Raw genomic sequence first — 24,394 nt, 5'->3', positions numbered from 1 at the left:
TCTGATTTTACATTTTATATCCAGACCATATCATGCTTTCTACTAGTAAAGTTCTCATAGTTTATATGATGGACTGAATTATACCAGCAAGTCATGGTCTACCACAAAGAAACTCGTAAAGACCACTATGGTTTCCAAAGTATTTTTTCCCCAAGATGAATCTGACAACCACTGGAAACTGATGAACAACACCCATGACCAATGGCCACTTAAAGTAGAGTGGCCAGGACAGGGAACTAGGATAAGCAGTAATGACCCCATCCCCCAGGCCAGACCTCTTGGGCCCTGAACTCACCTTGCTGTTGACACAGTAAGGGTGATAGCACTGAGAGCACTGGGAACAGGCAAGGAGGTGGCCCTCTGCCCCCCGGCCAAAGCTGCCGCATACCACACACATGTCCTGGGGAAACACACAGAAACCCAAATGTCCAACCTCACATCCTCAATACCATTCAGTCCCAGTAACTGACTACACCACTAATCTGAGAGGAGGGAGTCAAAGAACCAGAAGCCTATCCCCAGCGTTAGGACACGGTGAGCCATCACGGGACCCCGTTCCTTCCTAGCATGCCTTGCTCATCTGATCAGGTAATTTGAAATGATACAGCCTGACATGGGTAACGGTAATGAGAAGTAAAAGATAAGATGGGTAAAGACTGGTCAGGATGAGACAGTAATATATGCGACAAAATTCTACAGCTTCGAGATTACGCGTGTTCCCTAGACTCTAAGCCTCAATAGGGCAGAAACCATTTCTGCCTTTTTCACTGCTACATCCCTAGCTGCTAGCTCAGTGTCAAGCTCATTCTCTGGAATGCCAGAAGTAGGTCCCTGGTTCTCCCCATTTACCCTCCCACCGAAACACACATATCCAACTGTTCAGTCTGCCAGATCTCACTGCTGAAGATGGGACTACAAAAGTCAAGTATGGTACCTGCATTAGGACAAACTTGTCTGTGTTGGAGAAGAGAACCACAGTATTTTGCATGGTGTCATCATCATCATCTTCTTCCTCCTTGCTGGGAGAGCTATCGATATCAGCAACCTTATAGGCAGAGAGTTGTGGAAAGTGAGGCAGCTAAATCTGCCCCAACTAAGCTGCTTTCCTCTTTGGTGTTGGGGGAAGGCGGCATAAACCCCTGGCTAACATGAAAGCCAGGAGCCAGGACTAAGAAGCAGAAGAACACCCCAGCTCCCAAACTGGGCCTCAGCCCGACATCAGATTTCAGAGAAGCCTGAGGGCCAAGAGGACAGAAGGAGCACAGACATAGCTGGACAGGCCCTAGGCTAGCAGGCAGGCAGGTGAGCGTGCAGGGGACTGGCAAGATTTAAAGGGTGTTTAATCTTGAAGGGGCCAGCTGAAGCATGGTTGGGGGATGGGAGGCCTCTCCTTACTACCAGAGTCTCAATGGAAGAAGTAGTTGATTTTAGCCGGGCCCGTCCTCTGCCACGTCCTCCATGTGCTCCTCCGCGTGGCCGGCGTCTTCCTGGGAAACTACTGCTGCGACCCTGAGTGAGGAAAGGGGACGATTACAGGAAAAGTCGAGGGCTAATATGCTGGATCCACAGGCTTGGAGGGAAGAGAAGAGACGAAGGGACAGAGTATGGCAGGTAACAAAGCCCAAAAGTCCCAGTCAGGGCCAGGGAAAAATCCAAGCTCTCAGACAGCAACAGGTAGGTAACTGGTCCAAACCACTCACCATCTTCCAAGAAGAGTGGTCAACGTGGTACAACAAGAAAAAATACCGGCTTGAGAGACCTGAGTTTCTAGTCCCGATTCTATGGCTGAGTTACCATGAACCTGGGCAAGTCACGTCCCCCTGTGAATCAGTATTCTCCTTGATAAAATAAGAAGATGCACTCAAGGATCTCTGACAGTCCAGGATGCAATAAGCCAGGTAGGAAGGTATCAGTGACACAGGACTATACCTCTGACAGTGGCATGACACCAAGCACATCCAGTGGCTGGATAGCCCCTTACCTGTTTGATGCGGGAACGAGCCGGGGAGCTGCGCCGCCTCCCCTTGTCCCCCTCCGCTTTGCCTCCTCCGATAGCCGTCCCAGCATCACACAACAGCGAGTCATCTGTCTCTGGCAGCGAATCCGTACAAAGCCGCAGGGAGCCCTCATCTCGGGCTGGACTAACGTCTGTAGATACCCCCAGCTCCATGGACAAGGAGCCACCCCCCTCGGGGTCGGGAGAGCCCAGCAGGGGCTCTGAACCAGGAAAACTGGCACTGGCATCGCCCTGGCTCAGATTGGAGATCTCATTAACGATGTCAGATTTGATGAGAGTAGGTGGGGTAGGAGCCACTGGTGCACGTGGCTCCTCTTGCTCTTCACAGGGTGAGCCCTGCTCTGCCTGCTTGCATTCTGGGCCATAGACCTCCATAGGGGTCACAGGGGCCAGCTCCTCGGGGTCCAGGAGCACAGGAGAACCCTTAAGTTCACTAGCCAAACTGCCAGGGGTCTGTCCGGCCTCTGGCTGTGATCCAGGAGTGTCAGTCCCATCCAGAGGGGCTGTATCTTCCCCCAGGCCAGAGAAGTCATCCAGGGCTGGGGCAGGGCTGGGTGCAGGGCAGGAAAGGTTCCCCATGGGAGAGGGGAGAGGACTAGTAGGGCTGGGTTCCAAGGCTGGGCACTCAGGTTCTGGGGCTTTCTCAGTCTCCATCTCATGTGGCTCAGCCTCATCTGAGACCTGCACTGCCTTCTGCATGGGACTCAGTGGGGAAGGAATAGACAGTGGCAGAGCAGGGGGAGAGCAGTGGGAAGGAGGGGAGTTTGGGGGAGGCAGGGAATGCTGGAGGAGTGGGGAACAACGAGGGGGAAGGGGCTCCATCAGCATGGGAGAGGTCGGTCCCACCGGGGAGCCTGGAGATGGGGGAAGGATCATGGGGGGTACAGGCTCAGGGTCAGTGCAGTTAGCTTCTGGTGGAGGGCTGATAGGTGTCTCTAGGATGGGGGCAGCCAATGGCGACTCAGGGTCACTGTCCCCTTTGGCACCAAAGGGGTACTCTAACTCTCCCAAAGGAGACAGGGCCGGCGGGGCCACAGCTGTGATAATGGGTGAGAGCGGAGGAGGAAGAGGATCTGGAGAGACAGAAAACAAGAGAGGCTCTTAGGTCAGACGTGCCATAAAGAGTTAAGAGCCCCGAGTGAGAGGGCACCGGCACCCCCGTACCTGGTGGCGTCAGCTGAGGTGACAAAGACGGCTCCCCAGACGGGGACGACGGCAGCTCCTCCGGCAGAGGGGACAGAGGTGGCTCCCCAGGCTCAGACAGGGCCGGCTCTCCAAGCAAAGGGGATAAGGGCGGCTCGCCAGGTGGGAGGAACGAGGGCAATTCCTCAGGTGCAGGGCACAGGCCTGGCTCCTCAGGGCGAGGGGACAGGCGCGGCTCCTCAGGGCGAGGGGACAGGCGCGGCTCCTCGGGCACTGGGGACAACTGCGGCTCCTCAGCCATGGGGGACAGGCGTGGCTTCTCAGGCTGGGAGGACAGATGCAGCTCCTCAGGTGCAGGGGACAGACGCGGCTCCTCGGACACAGGGGACGGGCGCGGCTCCTCGGACACAGGGGACGGGCGCGGCTCCTGGGGCGCAGGGGACAAGCGCGGTTCCTCGGGCGCAGGAGACAAACGAGGCTCCTGGGGCGCAGGGGACAGGCGCGGCTCCTGGGGCGCAGGGGACAGGTGTGGCTCCTCGGGCCGGGGGCAGGGTCGCAGTTCCTCAGGCAGTGGCGACAGGGGTGACTCCTCCAGGGGTAGGGACATAAGCAAGTCCTCCGGTGGCGGGGAAGCAGGTGAGTCTTCAGGTGGCGGGGACGCGGGTGAGTCCTCAGGCGGTGGGGACAGGCGTGAAGCCTCAGGTGGCGGGGATGTGGGAGACTCCTCAGGTGGTGGGGACAGGGGAGATTCCTCAGGTGGTGGGGACAGGCGTGACACCTCAGGCAGGGGAGACAGGCGTGACACCTCAGGTGGGGGGGACATGGGCGAGTCTTCAGGTGGCGGGGACATGGGTGAGTCCTCAGGCGGTGGGGACAGGCGTGACGCCTCAGGTGGTGGGGAGAGAGGAGACTCCTCTGGGGGAGGGGACAGGGGCGATTCCTCAAATGGTGGGAACAGACAAGATGCCTCAGGTGGTGGAGACATGGGTGACTCTTCAGGTGGAGGGGACATGGGTGACTCCTCAGGCGGTGGGAACAGGCGCGACGCTTCGGGTGGTGGGGAGGTAGGCAATTCCTCCGGTGGGGGGGACAGGGGAGACTCCTCAAATGGCGGTGACAGAGGTGATGCTTCAGGCGGTGGGGATAAGGGTGTCTCAAGCGGGGGAGATGGGGGGGACTCCTCTGGGGGAGAGAAGGGTGACTCCTCCAGTGGAGAAAAAGGTGATGCCTCAGGTGGGGGAGACAGAGGAGACTCCTCAGGCGGTGGAGAGAGGGGTGAGTCCTCAGGCGGTGGGGACAGGCGCGATGCCTCAGGCGGCGGGGATGTGGGCGATTCCTCAGGCGGTGGGGACAGGGGTGACTCCTCAGGTGGGGGCAGCAGTGGCATCTCCTCATTTAGGGAGGCCTCCAACTGGGGCTCAAGTTGGGCCCCTTCTCTACCTGCAGACATAACACACCATGCTCCTACCTAGTTCAGCTGCACTCCACAGAAAGTACAGGGTCTGGGGCAAAGCAGAAACTGTCCCTTGCCACACGATAGAAGGGGATTACTTTCAGGGACCCTCACACCCTACTCACCTAGTGGTTTGGCTTCACATTGCAGGGGCCCCAGTTCCTTGGGTTGCATAGAGGTCACGTGCCCACCCTTTGGCTGCCCTTGGCATGCAACGTACAGAGCATCGGGCTCATCAGTGGGGGTATCGCCAGGCTCTGGGGATGAGAATCTGCAGAGGGTACAGGGGAGCAGGCACCACGGCTCTCATCAGCTATCAGCTCCTCACGAGAGCACACTGGGGCGAGGCACGAATGCTATGGATTGTACTGCCCGCCCGAGGGCCCTCCTCTCAAAGTCAGCTTGCTTTAACACGAGCCCTGCCCATCTCAGTACTTCCGATCCCCCAGCCCGATCTCTGCCAGTCCACACCACTTACCTGCCACAGACCGGGGGGTGCTGCTCAGCAACAGAACTGACAGGCTGTCCTCCCTGGGCTTTGTGACAGCGGTGACAGAGCGAGTAGTTCTCAAACCACTCAGAGTTGGGGTTCAGCTCTGCTGAGCCTGCCCCACAGGCCCGGCATACCCGGCATGCCTAGGGGAAGGGAACGGGCAAAACGGGCACTTGTCAGACAGCCAGAGACTGGAGGAGAGCACGGGACTCGTCACAACAGAGAAACTCGGGATGCTGTAGGAGGCAGACTCAGGGAGAGTAAGGCAGGAGGATGAGGGGACACTCACCTTGCACTTCCAAGAGTGAGCAGGCAGTTCCTCCATAGGTGGTTTCAGGCAGAAGGTATGGTATCCTTTGTCACACGTCTCACAGACCAACATCTTAGAGTCATTCCCAGGTTTCCTGCAGGGGCACAGGGCACATAACAGGGTCCTCCTTGCCCTCATTTTCAACCTTACCCTGTGCTTCGCCTAAGGTTCTCTCCTGCCCTCCCACTCTTACCTGCAAGCTTGGCACACTTTGCACTCAGGGCACTGCCAGCCAGCACGTTTGCGGGCAGTCAGAGCAGTGTCCAGGCAGGCCCCGTGATAGTGATGCCCACAGCTGGTACAGAAGAACAGGTCACACAATTCCCCTGGCCCCTCACATACTGCACAGCGAGCCTCCTCTGCAGTGGGAAGGGACAGAGGACACAGGTCAGCTATGGATTCCTTACAGGACTCGGCACAGTGCTGTCTACATAACAGGCATTCCACAGACACAGAATGAACGAATAACAAATAGTTACTAGGTGTCTGCCTAATATATGCCAGGCACTGCTCTAGGCACTGCAGACACCATGCTAAACAAGACAGGCAAAGCCCCTGCACTCACAAAGTCCACACGTATTTTAGTGGGGCAGACTGACAGTATGTAATTGTAGACTTCTGAGTGCTCTGCAGAGTACAAAACCCCCAGCACCCCTGGACCCTCATCTGCCCTACGTCCAAAGGGCAGGACTTCTCACCCAGATGTGTGGCCCCCTCACTGTGCTCCGGGCATAGCAGCTGCAGTGTTTTCATGGATAAGAAGGAACCGCTGGCAGTTGCACAAGGGAAGTGGTAAAGACGTGGACATCCAGGTGAGCGGCAAGGGATGGAGGCACCGAGTCTGGTGCAGTGGGAACAGCGCTGCCAGGGTGGAGACAAAGGCTCAGTGCTAGCCAGCTCTCTCCAGAGCAACACGTCAGGCACTGGCTCTGTCCCAGTATGCCCCCTGCCCTTCTCATTCCACCCTGACTCTACGAAGCCCACCAGCCCTGCCCACCCTGCCCTGGGCCTACGCAATCCCCTGGCCCGGCCCCACCTGTGAGATCCCTGAGAAGATGGCCTTGTCCACACCACATAGTTCTGGGCCCTCCTGCCCCCACACGCCTGCCGACCACGCAGCACACCAGTGGTGAGCCCAGCAGGACCCTGCATAAGGGGAAAGGGGGAAAGAGTTAACAAGAACGTGATCACTGCTTCAGGACCACTCAGCCCCTTCCCCGTTTCCTGCTCAAGTCAGCTACCCCACTTCTCTTCACTTACCTCCAGGTTCTCCTAGGTGGGCAGGTGTCAGGCCCTCAGGGAAACCAATCTGTGATAGGTCCTCACTGGGCAGCGCTGCCTCACTGGGCCCTGGGTTCCCCCCAGGGGATACCACTGGACACCGGGGCCAGTCAAATGGCAACTCAAAGCACCGTAGCTCCCGCTGCCCATGTAGACTGGGCTCCCCGCAGTTACAGAGAGCACAACGCCGCATTGGACCCCCACTGTGAACACACAAGCATCAGCACCACGCTGGCCCCTGCCCACAGGTACCCCTAAACAACCCCATGACTTGCACACCTATGCTTCCCACTCATTTTCCTAAATTTTCCACCTTGAAAGCCCCAGACTCTCAAATCAAATCCTCGTATGTCCTTACATCCTCATTTCCCCAAACTAGTTACCTGCAGTCCTGGGGAGGCTCCTGAAGCCTGGGACCCCCAGAACTGGGCACAGAGCCCTCCCCCACATGTGGTTTGGGAAGGTCTGGCTCAGTGGCACCTGACTCTTCGGAGGCTGCAGGTCCATCAGCTGAATGAACAGACAGAGAAGTGTGCATCAGCCATTATCCTCTATTTAATACTAGTCCACTCATCAGACCCAAGAGATTATCCAAAACCCTTGGTGGATAACAGTGATGGCATTTCAACTTTTGTCCCAAAGAACAAAGTCCTTCCATTACCTTTCTATTAGATGGACTTAGCTCCTGTCCTTGTGCTAGGACCAGAAATTGTCTGGTCCTAAGATTGTCTGGGTAGAACAGAAAGCTGCCAAGCAAACCCAGAATGTGCCCTACTCACCTGCTGGTTCTGAATCTTTATCCTCACCAGGCGGCTTCGGGCTGTCCATCCCTCTCTCCGACTGGGCAGGGCCCTCTCGGGGAGACCTGTCAGACCCAAGAGATATCTATTTGTCTAGTAAGTCTTCCCACTAAACACTTTCCCCCAAATCCTAGGAAGAAGGCAGCTAATGTTATCTAAACCCTACAGAAATCAGAGTAAAGCCATACCTACAAATTCCTGCACTAATGACAAGGAAAGTCCCTCTCCCCAACAGTTGTCCCACTGCCTACTTCCTCCCCAGATAAACACATACCATCTTCTCCTACTCTGAATTCTGAGAGGATCCACTCCCCTTTCCCACTTCCCACCTCCTGTCCAAGAGTTCCCAGGACAATAGCATCCAACTAGAAGCACATACAATCTACATCTAGTATCACTCTTTGCCTCATGACTGAGTTCTTGGCTTCTGGTGGGACCTATCCCTTGGACTTTTTCCTCAGGTCTTAAGTCAGCTACCATCCTAGAGGCCTTTCAGAGCCAACCCAGGGGCAGTCATAACAAGAAGCCTGAGTCCAGCCGAAATCCCTCTCCGTGGGGTCTTGCAGGACGTAGAACACATTACTGGAACTAAAGCCCATCTCCGAATGGATCTCCCCCATCTCCACTGGTTTCAACCAGAACATCCCAATCACAACAGAAGAAACTCCCCAATTTCCACCCACTGCCCATCTAAATCCAGCTCAGGCCCACCCCCTGGCCCCTGCCATGACTGAGCTCAGGATCTCACCCAGCCTGAAGGCCTCAGGTCGTTGCCCTTAGCAACGCCAACAGCCCTTCCTCCTCAGATGTCCCTAGTAGTTAACCGAAGTGGGCCTTAAGAGTTACTGAGCATGTGTAGACAGGCCTGAGGCTAGGCATGCTGGGAGTTGTAGTCTCAGGAAGCACACCACCACTTGGAGCTGTTCTAAACAGGGCAGGACAGAGCAAAGTAGCTTCCTTCCTCTTCCGTCAAGCAGGGTTTCCACACACACTATGGGGGTGGCGGGTAACGGTCCCCTCTTCTAAGATATGCCTGCCTATCCCAGAGCCAAATGAAACATATTAAAGTTATACCTAAGAAGGTCAAGACCCACGCCTTTGGGTATATTTTCCTAAACCTCAGATAAAACTAAACACAGTACAAAAAAGAGAGAAGTAAAGAATAAGAATTACAGAGCTGAGGAAGAGGAAAGAGGTCCTATAGAAGAAGGGAGGTAAGGACAGGTGTAAACAGCTCTTAGTGGGAAGGGTAGGGGCTTAAGCAGAGAAACAGAGTATAGTTTTCCTACAGAAGGTAGAGGGGAATCCCTAAAACAAAACTCTAAATAAAAGTTTGAGAACTGTATCTCTCACCTTCTCCACTCCTCTTGTTTAACCAGAGGGACCACACCAACCTTAGTAAGGACAAGCCTCTCTTCCCAAACCAAATACCCCAGTCAGCCACTTGGGGTTGAGTGACTGGGGCAGATGAGACAGGGGGGAACCCTCAAAGGTGCCCAGGATCCATAAATCAATTACCTAAGAACCACATTATAAGTCCTCTTTCCCTGAGCTAACACTCCATTTCCAGAGACTGGCAGTGGGCCTCATGTAACATGTCACAGGAAGGGAAATTTTATTTTACTTTTTTCCTCTCACACTATTAGATTCTACTAGATTGGGAAAGTGAAATATCACCTGATACCTGTTACCTCTATTCCCAGATCACCTCTTTCCCAAACCTGCCACCCACACAATCACACCTGAAAGGAAAGCAGGGTGGTCATCTAGCCAGCCCACAGAAAAGCTGCTCTGGAACTTCAAGGGGCCACCTAGAAGCCTCCGATGTGAATTAGGGGTTGGAGGTCAGGGCACCAGCCAGGCTCCTCTTACCATTCAGTCATTCAAGGCCTGACCACACCCAGAAGGCTTCAAAGTTTCCTAAATGTGTGCAACTTTTGCTGTACCTTACCACTAAATGCCGCCAAGATCTTCCAACTGTTGTGCTCTCAAAGTTAAGGCTAAAGGCGTCACAAACAGCAAGAAATGAAAAGCAACAGTGATAGTACAGTGGGTGGGAGGAGGACTGCCTCACACAAGGCCAGAGGGACAAATTCCTCCGCCCTCCCCCAAGCGCAGCCCTCTCAAGCTGGTGCTGGCACTGCTTGGGGAGCTACAGAAACCACCTTCGTCTAGCCTTGGGAAACAGTACCAACATCCTCCAAAGCTGCAGCCTCATTCATGGCACCGTGGAAGATGAGAGAGAAGCAAAGGGTTGAGTGTCCTCCAAGCTGAGGAAAAAGAATCTAGAGGCACTTCCAAGAAGCCCCATTTCACTACCCTGCAGTCTAGCGCCTGCACCCCAATGCTGAGTGCCAGTTGTCAGGCCCCTCCTTAAACAGATCTAAACAAATAAAGACCATAGGTTCCCCTGTCCCATCATTCACAGCCAGAAACCACACATACACACCAAGGGTTTTTTCCCTGGATCTAAACTGGGGTAATGCCTGGCCAGGCTTCCTCAGGGGAACTAGGGATCCCAGAGAAATACAGATCTAGGGAGTAAAACTGTGGTGGGTCCCCTTAATCCTAGGCCAAAGAGGCCCAGAACAGCAAGGAAAAAAGCAGGGATTCATCTCAATCCACTTTCCTCCCTGCCTCCATCCCAGACCAAAAGCTTTAACTCCATTTTCCCAGCCAAAGGGGAAATGGAGGCTTGGAGAGGTGAAAGGCTGAAGCAGGCCCTTGAGTGAACAGCTCTTCTGTAGGACTCAGGACTTCCTGGTTCCCAGCCTGAGACTCAAACCACACCTCTCCCCACCCCCATTTTGGGTTGGCCCTCCAGGGAAGAATCCAAATGGCAACAGTGGCCCTGTAGACCCTCCGGACTACCCCCTGGGTCATGCTAGGGTCAGCCACAGCTAACAAGGAGAGGTCTCTCCTAAGGAAGTTCTTCAGGGACAGACAACAGGAGAGGCCCTCCACAGGAGGCAAGGGCAGACAGCATGGGCGACAGCTAGCCTCATTCCGGCACCCCTGTGCCACCTCTCACCTCAGGAGTACCACCCAGAAATCTTTCAAGGGCAAACCCCTATTTTCTCCTTTCCAAGACCAGGCTCAAAGAGGTCTAGCCTATGTATGGTGGAGGGAGTAGAGTGAGGGAGCAAAATACACCAGCCAAATCCCTGCTGGGCAGCATGACAGCTGTGAGAGGGGCTGTCCCAGCCCAGGGTCAGAGGCATGAGGCTCATGCTGCACCCTTCATGCAGTCACATACACACCACTTCTCCCCAACACCTCCTGCCAGGGCTGAAAACACTGGCTTCAGCAGACACAGCTCTGATCAAGTCACTTCTCCTCCAAAGAGATATAGGCCCCCCTATTCTGCAGAGTTGGGACAGGATCAGAGGACAAGTTAACATTCCCTGATTGAAAAAGGTTGGAGAGGTCTGGGAGGGGCCTGCAAGATTGGCCAGGGACTTATGGGCAACCAGCTCTCCACACCAGGCCCAGAGAAAGCGGGAGACAAAAGCCATTTTTTTGCAGCCCACATTCGCAGGGAGCAAATCTCAACGGCCTCCTCTATAATCCCCTAGAGATTATGTCCATCCGGAGAGGAGGGGAGGCAAAGCAGGCTAAGACAGCACTAGGCCTCGCTGGGGTCACTCTGCCAGGCAGGGGTAGTTGAAAGTTGAACAGCAAGGCCACAGCTGCCCCCAGCCCCGCCTCCTTCTTGCCCCGGCCACCCCTTCATCACAATGGTCAGTTTCCACACACTCTCCCCTTTGCACAGTGAAATAAGGCCTAGTGAAGGATCTAGGGTTCCCTGAGTCTCCCAAAGACTACTCTGGGTGCCCGGATGGGCAAGAACAACCTTAAAGTCCAACCTGGCAGTAAATCGGACCTGGCAGTGCCACCCTACCCCCGCTCCCAAGTTGTTCTATTCCCAAGGCCCACAAGGAACCCTGAAGGAGAAGCAGCTGACTGGGATTGGTGCTGGCATCAGGGCTTGGGTCCTAGTTTGGTAGAGCTCCCCCCAACACAAAAATAAACAGGCAGAGAGGCCTTCTGGCCAGGTTCCCAAACTCCCGTGGTTCCCTGAACCCCCCAGTCTTTAAAGAGGCACACCCCAGGACACCAGGCCTCGGTTGTGCTCTGGCGACTGGCTCGGGTTCCCTTGACAGACCCTGCCAAAGGAACCCTCTTCAGCTCTGGCACCCCTTTCTCCAACCTACAGGCCAGCTCCGGCCAAGACAGTCCATCTGGCTATGCCCCCAGTCCAACCCTTTCTGGGCCCTGGCCGGGCGGACTTCACTCACCTCTTCACAGGGCGATCCAGAAATCCTCATCCGAGAACATGGCCAGAGCCCGGGCCGCTCCCCGACCTCCAACCGCCAGAGCGATCACAGCCGCCCCCCGCACGGGGGGGCTTAGGGGGGCCAAGAACGGTAAATCCAGGTCGGAGTGGCCACCCTCCCCCGCCCAAAAAAAGCAAGAAGCCAAAGAAAGGTTCTCTGCCTCGGGTTCCAGCAGTTTAGGTTTCCATGGACAGCCCCTGGGCGGCGAATCCCGAGCGGACACAAAGAGAGCACCGGTGGCTTTGATCTTGGGCGAGCAGGATCCGCATCCGCGTCGCCGGGCGGCCTCTCAGTCCTAGGGCCGGGCCAGCGCCCCGGCCGCCCGCACCGGGCTCGGGCGTAACGTCGAGGCTCTCCAGATGGAACGTCGAGGCGCCTCCCCAGCAGCCCGGAAGGAATGCCGCGCCGCCCCGCGCCGGGCCCGGATGGAACGTGAGACCCTCGCAGGAGCGCCGAGCCCCTCTCCCCGCTCGGGCCGGCGCCCCGGGGCCGCGCGAGCTACGGCGACACGGAGCCGGCGGGGCCGCGAAGCTGAACCTGACACACACCCCAGCGCCGGGCTCCTCGACCCCAAGCGCTCGCCCTCGGCGGCTTCGAGCCCCCCACCTTCTGCTCCCCCCGGGGAAGGGAGGAGGGTAGGTGGGCGAGGAAGAGGAAGGGGCGGGCGGTGCGAGCCCTCTGCCCGCTCCCCTCCGGCCGCTCCAGGCCCTGCGCTCGCCTCCCTTCCCCTCTGGCCTCGGGAGCTGCCCCGCCCCCGGCCTGGCCGGCTCTGATCGGCGGCACCCCCTCGACCCCCGGCTGGCTGCGATCGCGGGGGGCTTAGAGGTGCATGGCCCAACCCCGGCTCCCGGCGCCGGGGGGTCAGGAAACTGAGCGGAAAGTGGGGAACGAGGCAGCCATTTGCAACCGGAGAGGAAAGTAGTGCAGCGCGGCGCCGCTCCGCCTCCCCCCCCTCCGCCTCCTGTTCGGCCGGTAGGGTGGTTCCTGCGAAGGGGCTATTTCCTGGCCCGAGATCTCGGCAATGGTCGTGGAGATTCAGGAAGCCTCCGGCGCGAGATCCGGGTGGCCCTTTTGCCTGGTGAACCCCACTCCAGAAGGGGGAGAAAAGAGAAGACGCGGCCCTATTTTGTGTTGGAGCGGAGCGGCGGAGGGATCCGGCCCTCTCGGAGGAAAGGCTGTGACTTTGCAGTTCTACGCACACGCTGAGGGATCCCTCCGCCACGGGTTAACCCCGACTGCGCCGGGCCAGCCGCTGTGCAGACACGTGGGAAAGAAGCCCCCCTTCTCTTCGCCTCGGCCCTAGAACTGCCTCCTTTACCGCCCGGCTAGTAAAACTAGGACTCCGGGCACTTTCTAATTCCGTTTCCCTGGAGTTATCGGCCCCTGAAACTCCAGCTGCCCCTTGCCTTGACCAGCAGCAGTCTTTCCCGGGAGGGGGATGGAAGAAGAGCCAGGAGGTTGGCCGCTGCTCTGCATCCTGGGAACTGGAGTCCGCAAATGGAGAAAGTGAGGCACGGCGCCTGGCGCTGCAAAGGGTGGGTTCCTGCCACGTTCGGGGGCCTGAAGAAAAACGGAACGAGTCCCTAGTCGTTCCTTCTGGCTCTCAAATCCCCTCGAGAGGAAAGAGGACTGTTAGTGCCCCCACAATCACTTCCCCCATCAAAACATAAATGTAGAGTTTCCCCTCCTTTGCCGGGTGCTCCCACCCCCAGCCCCAGTCCTTCTTTCCTAATCTTCAGGGCCTGTGTCCCCCTTCTTAGTAAACATGTAACCCCTTTTTAGAGAGCATGTAACTTGTAGCCTTGCTGCTACCTGGCCGGAGTGCTGTTATTCTAGACAAGATCTCAGCATGCAGGCACCCCACCCCCCATTAGTCTGGATGAGAAGGGATTGGAAATGACTTCTCTGCATTAACTCTATCCACGGGATGGACAGGAGAAGAAAAATTAACGAATGTGCTAGATACTTTATATATTCTTAGTTATTCTTCACCCTCGTTATGAATTACGTGTAATTATGTCCATATTACAGATGAAAAGATTGAGACTAAAATAGGTAAAATTGCTCAACAAACCACATGAAGTGAGAAGTTGAGCCATGCATGATGCAAAACAATGGCCATGTTTTTCCTGGGATATGTGTGTGTATTCATATATATGTATTTATTTTATTATTATTATTATTATTTTTAAGATGTGGAGAAAGAGGCAGGCAAATCAGGTGCAGGGCTGGTTTTGTGGGAAAGGGTTTACAGTGCTGTCCAATAGAACTTTCTGCAATGATAGAAATGCACTATACACTATCTGATATGGTTTAGCCACACGTAGCTATTGAGCACTTTGAAATGTAGGTGGTGCAACTGAGGAACTTTTAATTTTAGTTAATTTTAAAACTAAATTAAATAGTAATATGTGACTTGTGGCTTTCATATTGGATAGTGCAGGAGACCTAAATCCCTACTGGCCAGAGTCATAGGAGGGATCAGATATGTCCTGTGCTAGCCACACACTGACATATGCTCTTCACTGACCATTCAGGTCTATTTCAGCAAAAAAGTCCAGCAGTGACCCCACACCTGTCCCAGCTATAGTGGAATAAGTTCACCAAGAGTCAGAAGTTGGAAAATGGAAGGCCACTCCCTACTCTGCACCCAGAGGCAGAGGCAGACCCTCACCAGAAAGACCTCAAATAACACAATAGCCACTATTTCTTAAGGGTTTATTATGTATGAGGACCTATGCTAAGCATTTCATAAATCACTTCAGTTTAATTCTCACATCAGTCCTATGAGGAAGGTTTAACTACACTTCATAAATGAGAAACTGAGAGAGGTTCAGAGGCTCAGAGAGGTTAAGTGTCTGCCCAAGGTCACACAGCTAAGTGGAAGAGTAACTCTTTTAACCCAGCCATTAACCACTATTCTTTACTACTATCAGGCCTTGAGATTGTTTGATACACTTCTAGAAAACCTCAGACATTTGTTAATCTATCTCAGACCTCATGGAAATAACAGCAGGAGTGTAGGTACCCTTAATGAGAATTCCAAGTCAGATATACAAAAGGACCTAATTTTAGTGTAGGGAGAGAGGGTGTTTACAACCCTAAAGAGACTCCTAAGCCCCCGAGAGATTGCTCTTTGGAATATGCTCCTTACTGCAGCCTTTCTTTCTTTTTAGAGTCTAGATCAGAGATGCAAAAGCAGCTGGCAGGACTTTTGAAAACCAGCATGACAAACCGTCATCCCCAACTGTAAGCCCAGCTAGCCTGGAGCCAGGCAATAACAAGGTCACAGCTAAAAATCACACCTAAATTTTGTCCATTTTCCCCAACTAAGTGCATTGACAGAGTTGGCAGGAGTGCATCCCCAGCTGGCAGGAGAACTCTATGCCCTTCCTGTGAAGGATACCATTCAGGTAACCCTTATAAGTCCTTGGAGGAGGTATTAGGCCAGTTAGGCCCTAGGGCTGCTGGGGAGGGGTGGGGGGTAGAGGCAGGTAGGACCAAATTTTCCTAGCCAAACTCATCCTCCTACCGAGCTGGCGGGTCAATAAGAAAGAGCAGAAGCAATAGCCTTTGACACCTAAGAAAGGTAGCACAACTCCAAAGGTGTGAAAGGTATGAAAGGAGCAGAGAACATCCATTTTAATGGAAGGCACTTGGGGAGATGGAGAGCGGGGAGTGGGGATTGACCAGGGGCATTATTTCTTACTTTATTCAACTCTTAAAAAGCTGAAATCATCATAACACTTTAGTCCCTGCCTTCACACTACTTCACAATTCTTACATCACTGGGAACAAGGGTCTTTCTTCCTCCACCCAAACCCTATCCTCTCTGAGTTCCAGCAAATGCCAAGGCCCCGCAAGGGAAGCTAGGTCAGCATGTGGCAGCTGGCCACTAGAGGGTGGTGTTTCTGTAGTTAAGGGGATTGTGAGAGCCTACAAATTTGGATGGGAGTGGCAGTCAATAGGTTACCTGTATAGGAGAAGAGTCGAAAAGAAAGATGGGAAAGATAAGTAGTAAGTCTTAGGGTAATGGTCCTGAATAAGTGAGGGGTAAGGAATAGGAACAAGGTAGGAGGAAAGAGTTAACCCTGATTCTCTACCAAAGGCCATAGTCATCACTCCTTAGAAAAGGAGATATTGGCCCTGAGCTCTCCCCAGATACAGAGAAGTCAACTACAAAAAGATTAATCAGTTTATTTGCATATATACATTGTCACTCCAGGGAGCCAGCTCCACTTCAGGAGTCCCCAGCTCCCCTCACCCAGCCAACACCCAAAACCTACATAGGAGACTGGGTCCTGAATAAACAATGCCCAGGACTCATATCCCAACTCCATAGGTTATAACAATTCATTTATTTAGCAAAAACAGAGCTAGAGGACAGTGCCCATGAGACATCCTTGCCTCTTTGTAAACATCGAGAACCAGGCCACTGGAGCCCGGGTAAGTGTGCAAACATGAGGGTACCACACTGTGTGCCCAGAGGGCCAGGGACACAGCTGGCAACCAAACAAACCCGTGAAGTCCTGAGGGCCTGCCCCCCCAAGCCCCCACTGGAGGCTGGCAAGTGCCAGGGGCAGAATCAAGGCAGCTACCCCATGCTCAAGGGCTCACATGAGATGGCAGCGGCGCTCTTGCCCATATGAATTCTCTACCCGAGCAATCTCCTGGATGACTTTGGTGAAGATGCCTTGAGTCAGCTGCAAGGGATAAGGATTCAGGGCAAAAAAAAATTGTTTAGTTCACTGCCAATACCACCCAACTCTGAGGTGAATACCCCATTCCCTCACCATCCCCACCACCAAGCAGTGCCATAACACTGCTACCCCCACCACCTTCCTAATCTTCAGGCCCAGCACCTGCTTATCTCGAGCAGATGACTCCATAAATGTCGCACCCCAGGACTCTGCCAGCTTCTTCCCCTCGACAGCCTGGACCTCCCTAGAAGCAAATTTGGGACATGAAAATGAAGGACAGCAATGGCCCCATGTTCTCTGCAAAATCTTTATAGGAGCCTAGGACTGAGGCTTGAAATATGAAATGATAGTTTTTGAAATAGAAGGGTTGTTTTGTCTTACCCTTCAAGTTAGAAATGAAGAGGTAAAATGACTGGTTCAAATCAGTGGCAGAGCCACGACAAGAGCCTGGCTCATTCCTAGTCCAGCTCACTTTCCTTCGCCTTAAGCTACAGAGATTTCCATACCTGTCTGGAGAGAGATCTGCCTTGTTCCCCACCAGCACCACTGGCAGCCTGGGAGGAAACAGCAGTTACTACAGGATCCCCTCTGTTCCCCATGGACCCCAACCTCCTTCACATCAGAGCTGGACAACTCCCCATCAAACCAGACAGGATCTATGTCCTGACTTTCTCCTTAATTTGGATCAATACTCCCCTCTGTCCTCCCTCTCCCCTCGGGTCCACACTATGTCTTTATTCCCCCAGAGCCACATACCGGGTTTTCCCGTGGCCTTCATGTAGCTTTTGGTACAGACTCTCAATGACTTGGAAACTTTAAACACAAGAAATGAATCTATAACTTTATTCTGGGACAGCCCTCAGATCCTCCCAAGTCCCCCACTCACAACCTTGGTCACTTACCTATGCAGAGAGGTGACAGAATACACAAGCACATAACCATGGACCCCAATGATGAATGAATAGGGCAGAATGCTGTACTCATCCTGACAAGAAATAGAAACATCAATACCTAGATCCACAGCACTCAGATGGCCAAGGTTGGTGGGCTGTATCCTGGGGACCCTCCCTGTGGCACTCCCTACTCCAGTCACTTCTATTCAACAAGTATTAATAGAGTAGCTCCAATCAGCACTGCACACTGAAATGCTGCTAAAATGCTTTTCTTTTCATCCTACTTTACAGATGAGCCTCAGAGGCTACCAGACTTCATCTCCCAGGACTGAACTGCCACATTTAGATACCCTACCCCAAACTGGTACCTGCCCTGCTGTGTCCACCAGGTGTAGGTGAAATTCATCTTTGCCAAGAGTCACTATCTTGCTGTAAGCTGAAAAGAAAAGAAAACTTGACTGTGAGGTGCCTTGTAGGACTAGCAATCTGTGCCCCTATATATTGACATAGATGGGCCAGGTCTAGAGAGCTCTCCAGGAAACTGGAGAGACAATGTTAGGCTTCTTATTGTCTACATATACACCATCCTGGACTCAGTATCTTGGAAAATCCACACTCTAGCTCCACTCAGAACAGGATTGCTAGGGGAGATTAGATTTAATGTCTAATTAAATCATCCCTCTGGCACCAGGAAAATCCCAAACTATGGACTTGGATGGGGCACCCAAGCCTTCCCTACCCAATCCCTAGGGGAGAAGTCTACTCACTATTCTCCACAGTAGGATCATAGCCTTCCAGGAACTCGCCCTCCACAAATTGATGTGCTAAAGATGTCTTCCCTGTGGGAAGCAGAGGTAATTTTATCCAAATCACCCATCCATATTCACATCCTCTGTCCTTTCGGGCTGTGGCCCTGGACTAAAGGGGACCCCAAATTAGCATCATAGCCTGGGAATGCCCCATGCAATGCTTTCCCTTAGGCTACCTTCACCCTCTTTTCGCCCTGGGTCTCTGCACCTTGGCCACCGGATGCATACAGTAGTGCCGCAGGAAGCTTTTCCCGCCGCCTTTCCCCACCCCACCTCACCCCTGGGAAGATCCAGGATTCCTTAGGACCCAGTCAGTCCTGCACCGGACACCTGAGACTTGCCCCACCCAGACCGCGCCCCCGCCATCAAATCCTGACCCCACCTCCACCCCCCAGAGTAACGCTGAGGACCACCGCGGTGATCCAGCAGTAAAGCCCACGTTAACTCCTACATGCTCCAGCTTCCTGCAGCCTTCCACACTACCACCACCCCAGCCTTTCCAACTCCAACCTTTCAATCCTCGCTCTACAACCTGGTTTTAAGGATGCCACCATTCCTCCCTGGGTCGCGTACCCGCGGCAGTGCGCCTCCTCTGGCCAAAAAGCCGCGGTGCATCCGTGCTCTCCCCAAGACCGAGACTCACCTACGGAGCGGTATCCGAGGATGACCACCTTCCTGTAGCGAACTAACGGCATGGCAGGAGCCGGCCCCGAGGGGCTTGCAGAACTTGGGGCTGAGAGAGCCCCAAGAAGAGAAAGTCGAGTGCAGGCAGGTGTAGCAACCGGCACAGGAAAGCCGCTCACCCTGAAGCTGCCAGGAGCAAGATAGAGGGAAACCAAAACAGGCGCCGCGCCCGGAGCTGGCCACGTGATCACAACACAGCAAGTCTAAGGCGAGGGAGCCGGCCGACCAGGGAACTACACTGCCGCGCTGCTCAGGGCTCCGCCCCCCAGGCCGCTCGCCATTGGTCCACTAGAAACGATAGGGGCGGGGCCGTTGGCAGAAGCAAAGGGCGGGCCTCACGTGGAGCGGGAGAACCAGGAGCTGCGCGTGCGCAGACTAGACCCGGTTCATTCATAAAGAAACAGAAAGGAACCCGGGGTCCTAGAGGTGTTTGCGCCTTTGCAACCTAGTAAAAGCGGCTGCAAAGAATCATGGATGGATAATATCCGTTGTGGCTGGGCTGGAATTTCTGGTCAAAAGATTCTAGGCCTCCCTTTTGCAAGGTCTCCGGCGTCCTTGGGTAGGGAAAAAAAGGCCAAAGTTGCAATATATTCCCTCCGATTCCCCCAGACTTCAGCCCCAGATATTTATTGTCGGGTTTCCACAGTCTTCCAGGATTTAACTTCGGAACTGCAAATCTTATTCCTGGGAAAATTGTTAGAATTTGTGGCCAAGTCCTCTGAGGTTTAGCTGTCATCATTATCACAGTGTTTTATTTATTCAACAAATATTATTAAGCGTATACTATATGTTTTAGGCATTTCTCTATCTTTGAAGATAGAGCGAAGAACATGACAGATAAGGTCTCTGAACTCACAAAGCTTAAAACCTAGTTGGGAAGAAACAAACTTAAACAAGTAAGTATTAGATAGTATTAAGTGCTATATAGAGCAGTGTGATAAGAAATAACCAGTTTAGATCAGTGACACTTCCTTTCAAAAGAAGCCCCATTTAAGCTCAAGTCTGAATGACAGTAAGGAGCCAGCTAGCAAAAGATTCAGACAAAAGAATCCATCAGTGCTATGGCGCTAGGGTGGAAATAAATTTGTTAAAATCCAGAAAAGAGAGAGAGAGAGAAAGCCAGTTAGCCTAAAGCAGATGAAATTTAAGAGGATGGCAGGGGCCAGGCCATGTAGAGTAGTTTGGACTAATTCTAAGTACCTAGAAAGCTGTTGATTATGTTACTAAGTAAGTTGGGTCATGACATGATCTGAATTGTGTTTCTAAAAGATCTCCCTGGCTGTAGAGAATGGATGGGGGTTTGAGAGAAACAGGAGCAAGTGGAGCAAGCAGGAAGATCAGCTAGGAGGCTGTTACTTGTAGTCCAGGTGAGAGGTGAGGGTGGCTTGACTAGAGTGGTAGAGATGAATGAAGCTGAGAATTCAGTGTATGTTTTGAGGCTGAGGTTAAGCTGGCTTGCTTGCTGAAGGATTGGATACAGGAGGTGAGGGAGGATAAAGAGGAAAGAAACCTAGATTTAGAGTGCTACTTTGTGCCAGGTGCATTTCATTGTCATCTCATTTAATATTCTCCACGGCCTGAGGTTGTTAATTGGCATTATTCATTCATTCATCAACAAATATCGCACAACCACCATGGCCCAGGCACCCTTCCAGGTGCTTAAAATAGAGCCATGAACAACAGGGACAAGGTCTTTGCTTACAAGGAGCAAGTATTTTTGGGGAGAAGACCAACAATCTACAAGCAAACAATAAGTGAGTTACAGTTAAAAAGTAATAACTGCAGGGACCTCTCTGGTGGTCCAGTGGTTAAGACTCCATGCTCCCAATGCAGGGGGCCCCAGTTTGATCCCTGGTCAGGGAACTAGATCCCACATGCCGCAACTAAAAAAGACCCCGCGTGCCGCAATGAAGATCCTGCGTGCTGCAACTAAGACCCGGCGCAGCGAAAGACAGAGAGAAAGAAAGAAAAAAAGTAATAACTGCAATGAGAAAAAATAAACAAGACATTAGTGGGCTAGAGAGTAACCTGGGGTGTTACTCCTCTTTTTTTATATGATATCCTAGGAAGCTGAGGAGGTAACATTTGTGCCTGAGACTTGAGTAGTGGGTAGCTATTATCACGGTTCTCTTTCAGTTGTGGAAACTGAGAGTCATACAGGTAGCACACAGAAGTTGTTTCTTTTGGAAGGCCCTGATGTCCCCTGCATTGGCAGGTGGATTCTTAACCACTGAGCCACCAGTGAAGTCCCCAAAGAGCCACTTCTTAATCTGCCCTCAGAAAGGAACCCAAATACCTTTTCTACTGGATAAAGGAAGTTCCTTGCAGACCAGCAATTTTATGCTGGATTATTGGGCTTGAATGAGGTTGGCGGTAGTTCCAGGTTAGGTTTCAAGCACTGTAGGATAAAACAAAGAACTGGATTCAATTCAATAAAAATTTATTCATCTCCTACTTTGTACCAGGCAGTCTTACCATGTTTTGCACACTAGGGATATAAAGATAAATAATATTGGTAGATGCCTTTTATGCTGTTTGTCTTTCCACATCAACTCTCTACTCTTTTCCACCCAGATCTATGTCCAGGAGGTAGACCTTGCCCCTTGGATTCCAGTGGGGTTCAACCAAAGAGGAATACTCACAGAAGATCAAATGGAAGGAAGAGAAGGTCTGTTCCCACACTGAAGGTCACAGCACCTCTCAAAGCACTCCCCCAACCCTAGCACAGACAGCTCTCAGTGTTCTGTTTCCAGTAATTCCCTCCCCTTACCCTTCAGGCCTACAGTAATAACAGCCTCTCTGATACTCACCCGGAGGTGTTGTTCTATCCCTTTTGCTTCCCTACACCTTGCCCACACCTTTGTAAATAATCTCTTTATTAAATCATCCTCAAACTCTCTTGTTTTCAATCAAGAAGAAGGCAAAAGGACTAAGGCAAAGGGCTTTTTCTTGTGGCTTTTTCTGGATGAGAAGATCTCACAGAAGATTTTCACCTATATCTTCTTGAACAGAACTGTATCATATGATCATCTCTACCTGCAAAAGAGCCTGGAAATTTTAGCATTTTCTTTTCCACCCTCTATAGTATAGGAAGGTAAAAGAGAATAGGAACAAATGTTTAGTGAGCCATTCTACAAGACCTGCATATCTTGGGACCAAGATATTTGTTTGTTAAATATCAGTCGCCGTAAAAGGTAGGGCATAAACGGTTACTTTGTAAAGATCAGAGGTAGGGACTTCCCCGGTGGCGCAGTGGTTAAGAATCCCCCTGCCAATGCAGGGGACACGGGTTGGAGCCCTGGCCTGGGAAGATGCCACATGCCACAGAGCAACTAAGCCCGTGCACCACAACTACTGAGTCTGAGTCCTAGAGCCTGCGAGCCACAACTACTGAGCCCGTGTGCCACAACCACTGAAGCCTGTGTGCCTAGAGCCCATGCTCCACAACAAGAAAAGCCACCGCAATGAGAAGCCCGCGCACCACAACGAAGAGTAGCCCCTGTTAGCCACAATTAGAGAAAGCCTGCGCGCAGCAACGAAGACCCAACGCAGCCAAAAATAAATAAATAAAAAATAAATTAATTTTTAAAAATCACAGATATGCAAAGATCACCAATATAGGATAAAATAAAGGAAGCAAACTATCCTAATGTTTGTTAGGTAAATAAGCTTAGAATAAAATTTCTAGTGACAGCATCATACATTGCTCTGTCTCAAACAACTGAGATAAAATAAAGATGAAATGCTCCCAGAAAACTGTTTTAAGTATCTCTATGAAAAGTGAAAACATTTTTACTATGTTTCCATTGAAACGATGGGTTCCATTTTACAGGTCTTCAGAGATTCTTGGTTTTCCACAGTTTTGGTGGAGAAAGGCTTCACCTCCCTGCTGATGTATGTTATCGATTGTTGCATAACAAACTATATCAAAACTTGGTGGTTTAAAACAATACCAATGTATTATTTCTCATGATTTTGTGGATTAACTTGGCAGTTCTTCTGTCGTCTCTCCTGGACTCACTCATGGGGCTACCAGAGGCCACAGACCCTGTTGGGTAGCCCTCTCTTTCAACTAGATACAGTTGCAGCTCTTTTGAGTTCTTGTAATCCTTCCTTCCCTTGCCCCTTCAGGCCTAGGGGTTAGCACCTCTGATGACTCCCCACTGATGCCAGACTGAATGCTTCACCACGCTTGTAGATACTTCATTACTCTGTCCACAACTTTATGAATATCCCTTTCATTATATTATCTTCAGTTTCCCATTTGAGTATGCAATCTGTTTCCTCCAAGGATTCTGAATGATACACCTCTGAATGTTATAGTAGGGAAAATTATCAGGCAAAAGATTAGAAGGCAAAATTATATCATCTCACATTACAGTATAAGTAGCTAGAAGCATGGAAGAAATTTTTCTTCAAAAAAGAAGAGAGAGAGAGAGAGGAAGGAAGAAAGAAAGAAAAGAAAAGTTGATTGATTCTGTCTGGAAGGATCAGAGATTCCACATGATAACTGAGCTGAGCCTTAAAGCTCAAGAAGGCCCTAAGCAAAAAAGCAAAATGCTGGGATGGTGAGGAATAAATTAGGAGTTTGGGATTAACATATACACACTACTATATATAAAATAGATAACCAACAAGGACCTACAGTATAGCACAGGGAACTATACTCAATAACTGATGTGTTTCTTTTTATAAATTTATTTATTTATTTTTTGGCTGTGTTGGGTCTTCATTGCTGCCTGCGGGCTTTCTCTACTTGCGGGGAGCGGGGGCTCCTCTTCGTTGTGGTGCGCGGGCTTTTCATTGCGGTGGCTTCTCTTGTTGTGGAGCACGGGCTCTAGGCGCGTGGGTTTCAGTAGTTGTGGTGCGTGGGCTCAGTAGTTGTGGCTCGTGGGCTCTAGAGCGCAGACTCAGTAGTTGTGGCACACGGGCTTAGTTGCTCTGCAGCATGTGGGATCTTCCCGGACCAGGGCTCGAGACCATGTCCCCTGCATTGGCAGGCGGATTCTTAACCACTGTGCCACCAGGGAAATCCCTATACTCAATATCTTGTAGTAACCTATAATGGAAAAGAATCTGAAAAAGTGAATCAGTATATATATATGTATATATATATATGTATGTATATACACACACAACTGAATCACTTTGCTGTGATTTCCTGAAACTAACACAACATTGTAAATCAACTATACTTCAATAAAAAAAATTTTTTTAAGGCAAAATGCTAAGAGAAGAGTGAAAGCACAGTGTGTCTGGAAATACAGAGTGGACTCTGTACCTGGAGCATTCTGTGTGGGGGGACTATGTGTGGAAATTAAGGCTGGAAATTTGACTGGGATCAGATCAGGGAGGGCTCTGAATGCCAGCTTTAAGAATTTGGTCTCGGGACTTCCCTGGTGGCGAAATGGTTAAGAATCCGCCTGCCAGTGCAGGGAACACAGGTTCGAGCCCTGGTCCAGGAAGATCCCACG

The 24,394-nt window shown here is 51.8% G+C and overlaps 2 protein-coding genes across 15 annotated transcripts in view; both read right to left on the bottom strand.

Moving 5' to 3' along the window:
* Nucleotides 1–13,026, bottom strand: part of KMT2D (lysine methyltransferase 2D) — a 39,480-nt gene extending 26,454 nt beyond the window's left edge. For 4 of the 13 annotated variants that reach the window (XM_057555948.1, XM_057555950.1, XM_057555959.1 and 1 more), the window contains exons 1-15: nt 11,796–13,012; nt 7,477–7,562; nt 7,081–7,207; nt 6,677–6,900; nt 6,453–6,562; nt 6,115–6,277; nt 5,610–5,775; nt 5,396–5,510; nt 5,092–5,249; nt 4,739–4,884; nt 3,182–4,600; nt 1,982–3,090; nt 1,396–1,509; nt 935–1,045; nt 296–400 (exon numbers count right to left, since the gene is read on the bottom strand). In XM_057555948.1, coding sequence (XP_057411931.1) covers nt 296–400; nt 935–1,045; nt 1,396–1,509; nt 1,982–3,090; nt 3,182–4,600; nt 4,739–4,884; nt 5,092–5,249; nt 5,396–5,510; nt 5,610–5,775; nt 6,115–6,277; nt 6,453–6,562; nt 6,677–6,900; nt 7,081–7,207; nt 7,477–7,525 — 4,116 coding nt within the window. In that variant the 5' untranslated portion in view covers nt 7,526–7,562; nt 11,796–13,012. Of the gene's footprint in view, nt 1–295; nt 401–934; nt 1,046–1,395; nt 1,510–1,981; nt 3,091–3,181; nt 4,601–4,738; nt 4,885–5,091; nt 5,250–5,395; nt 5,511–5,609; nt 5,776–6,114; nt 6,278–6,452; nt 6,563–6,676; nt 6,901–7,080; nt 7,208–7,476; nt 7,563–11,795 lie in introns of all 13 variants that reach the window. The other 9 variants (XM_057555953.1, XM_057555955.1, XM_057555951.1 and 6 more) reach the window with 5 other exon arrangements.
* A 3,019-nt stretch (nt 13,027–16,045) lies between these two features.
* On the bottom strand, nt 16,046–19,103 carry RHEBL1 (RHEB like 1). Of its 2 annotated transcripts, XM_007179292.2 has the most exons (8): nt 18,880–19,103; nt 18,195–18,266; nt 17,796–17,863; nt 17,437–17,519; nt 17,291–17,347; nt 17,041–17,088; nt 16,697–16,778; nt 16,046–16,537 (listed from the first exon to the last, which is right to left on the bottom strand). In XM_007179292.2, the coding sequence occupies exons 1-8, from the start codon at nt 18,929–18,931 to the stop codon at nt 16,448–16,450; spliced, it is 552 nt and encodes a 183-aa protein (XP_007179354.1). In that variant the 5' UTR covers nt 18,932–19,103; the 3' UTR covers nt 16,046–16,447. The 2 variants fall into 2 exon arrangements, with proteins under 2 accessions (XP_007179354.1, XP_057413140.1); XM_057557157.1 differs by lacking the exon at nt 17,291–17,347.
* Nucleotides 19,104–24,394: the final 5,291 nt, after the last annotated feature.

The sequence above is a fragment of the Balaenoptera acutorostrata genome, chromosome 11 (genome assembly GCF_949987535.1).
Source record: "Balaenoptera acutorostrata chromosome 11, mBalAcu1.1, whole genome shotgun sequence".
NCBI classification, from domain to species: Eukaryota; Metazoa; Chordata; class Mammalia; order Artiodactyla; family Balaenopteridae; genus Balaenoptera; species Balaenoptera acutorostrata.
This window is presented reverse-complemented; position numbering and strand designations above follow the sequence as displayed.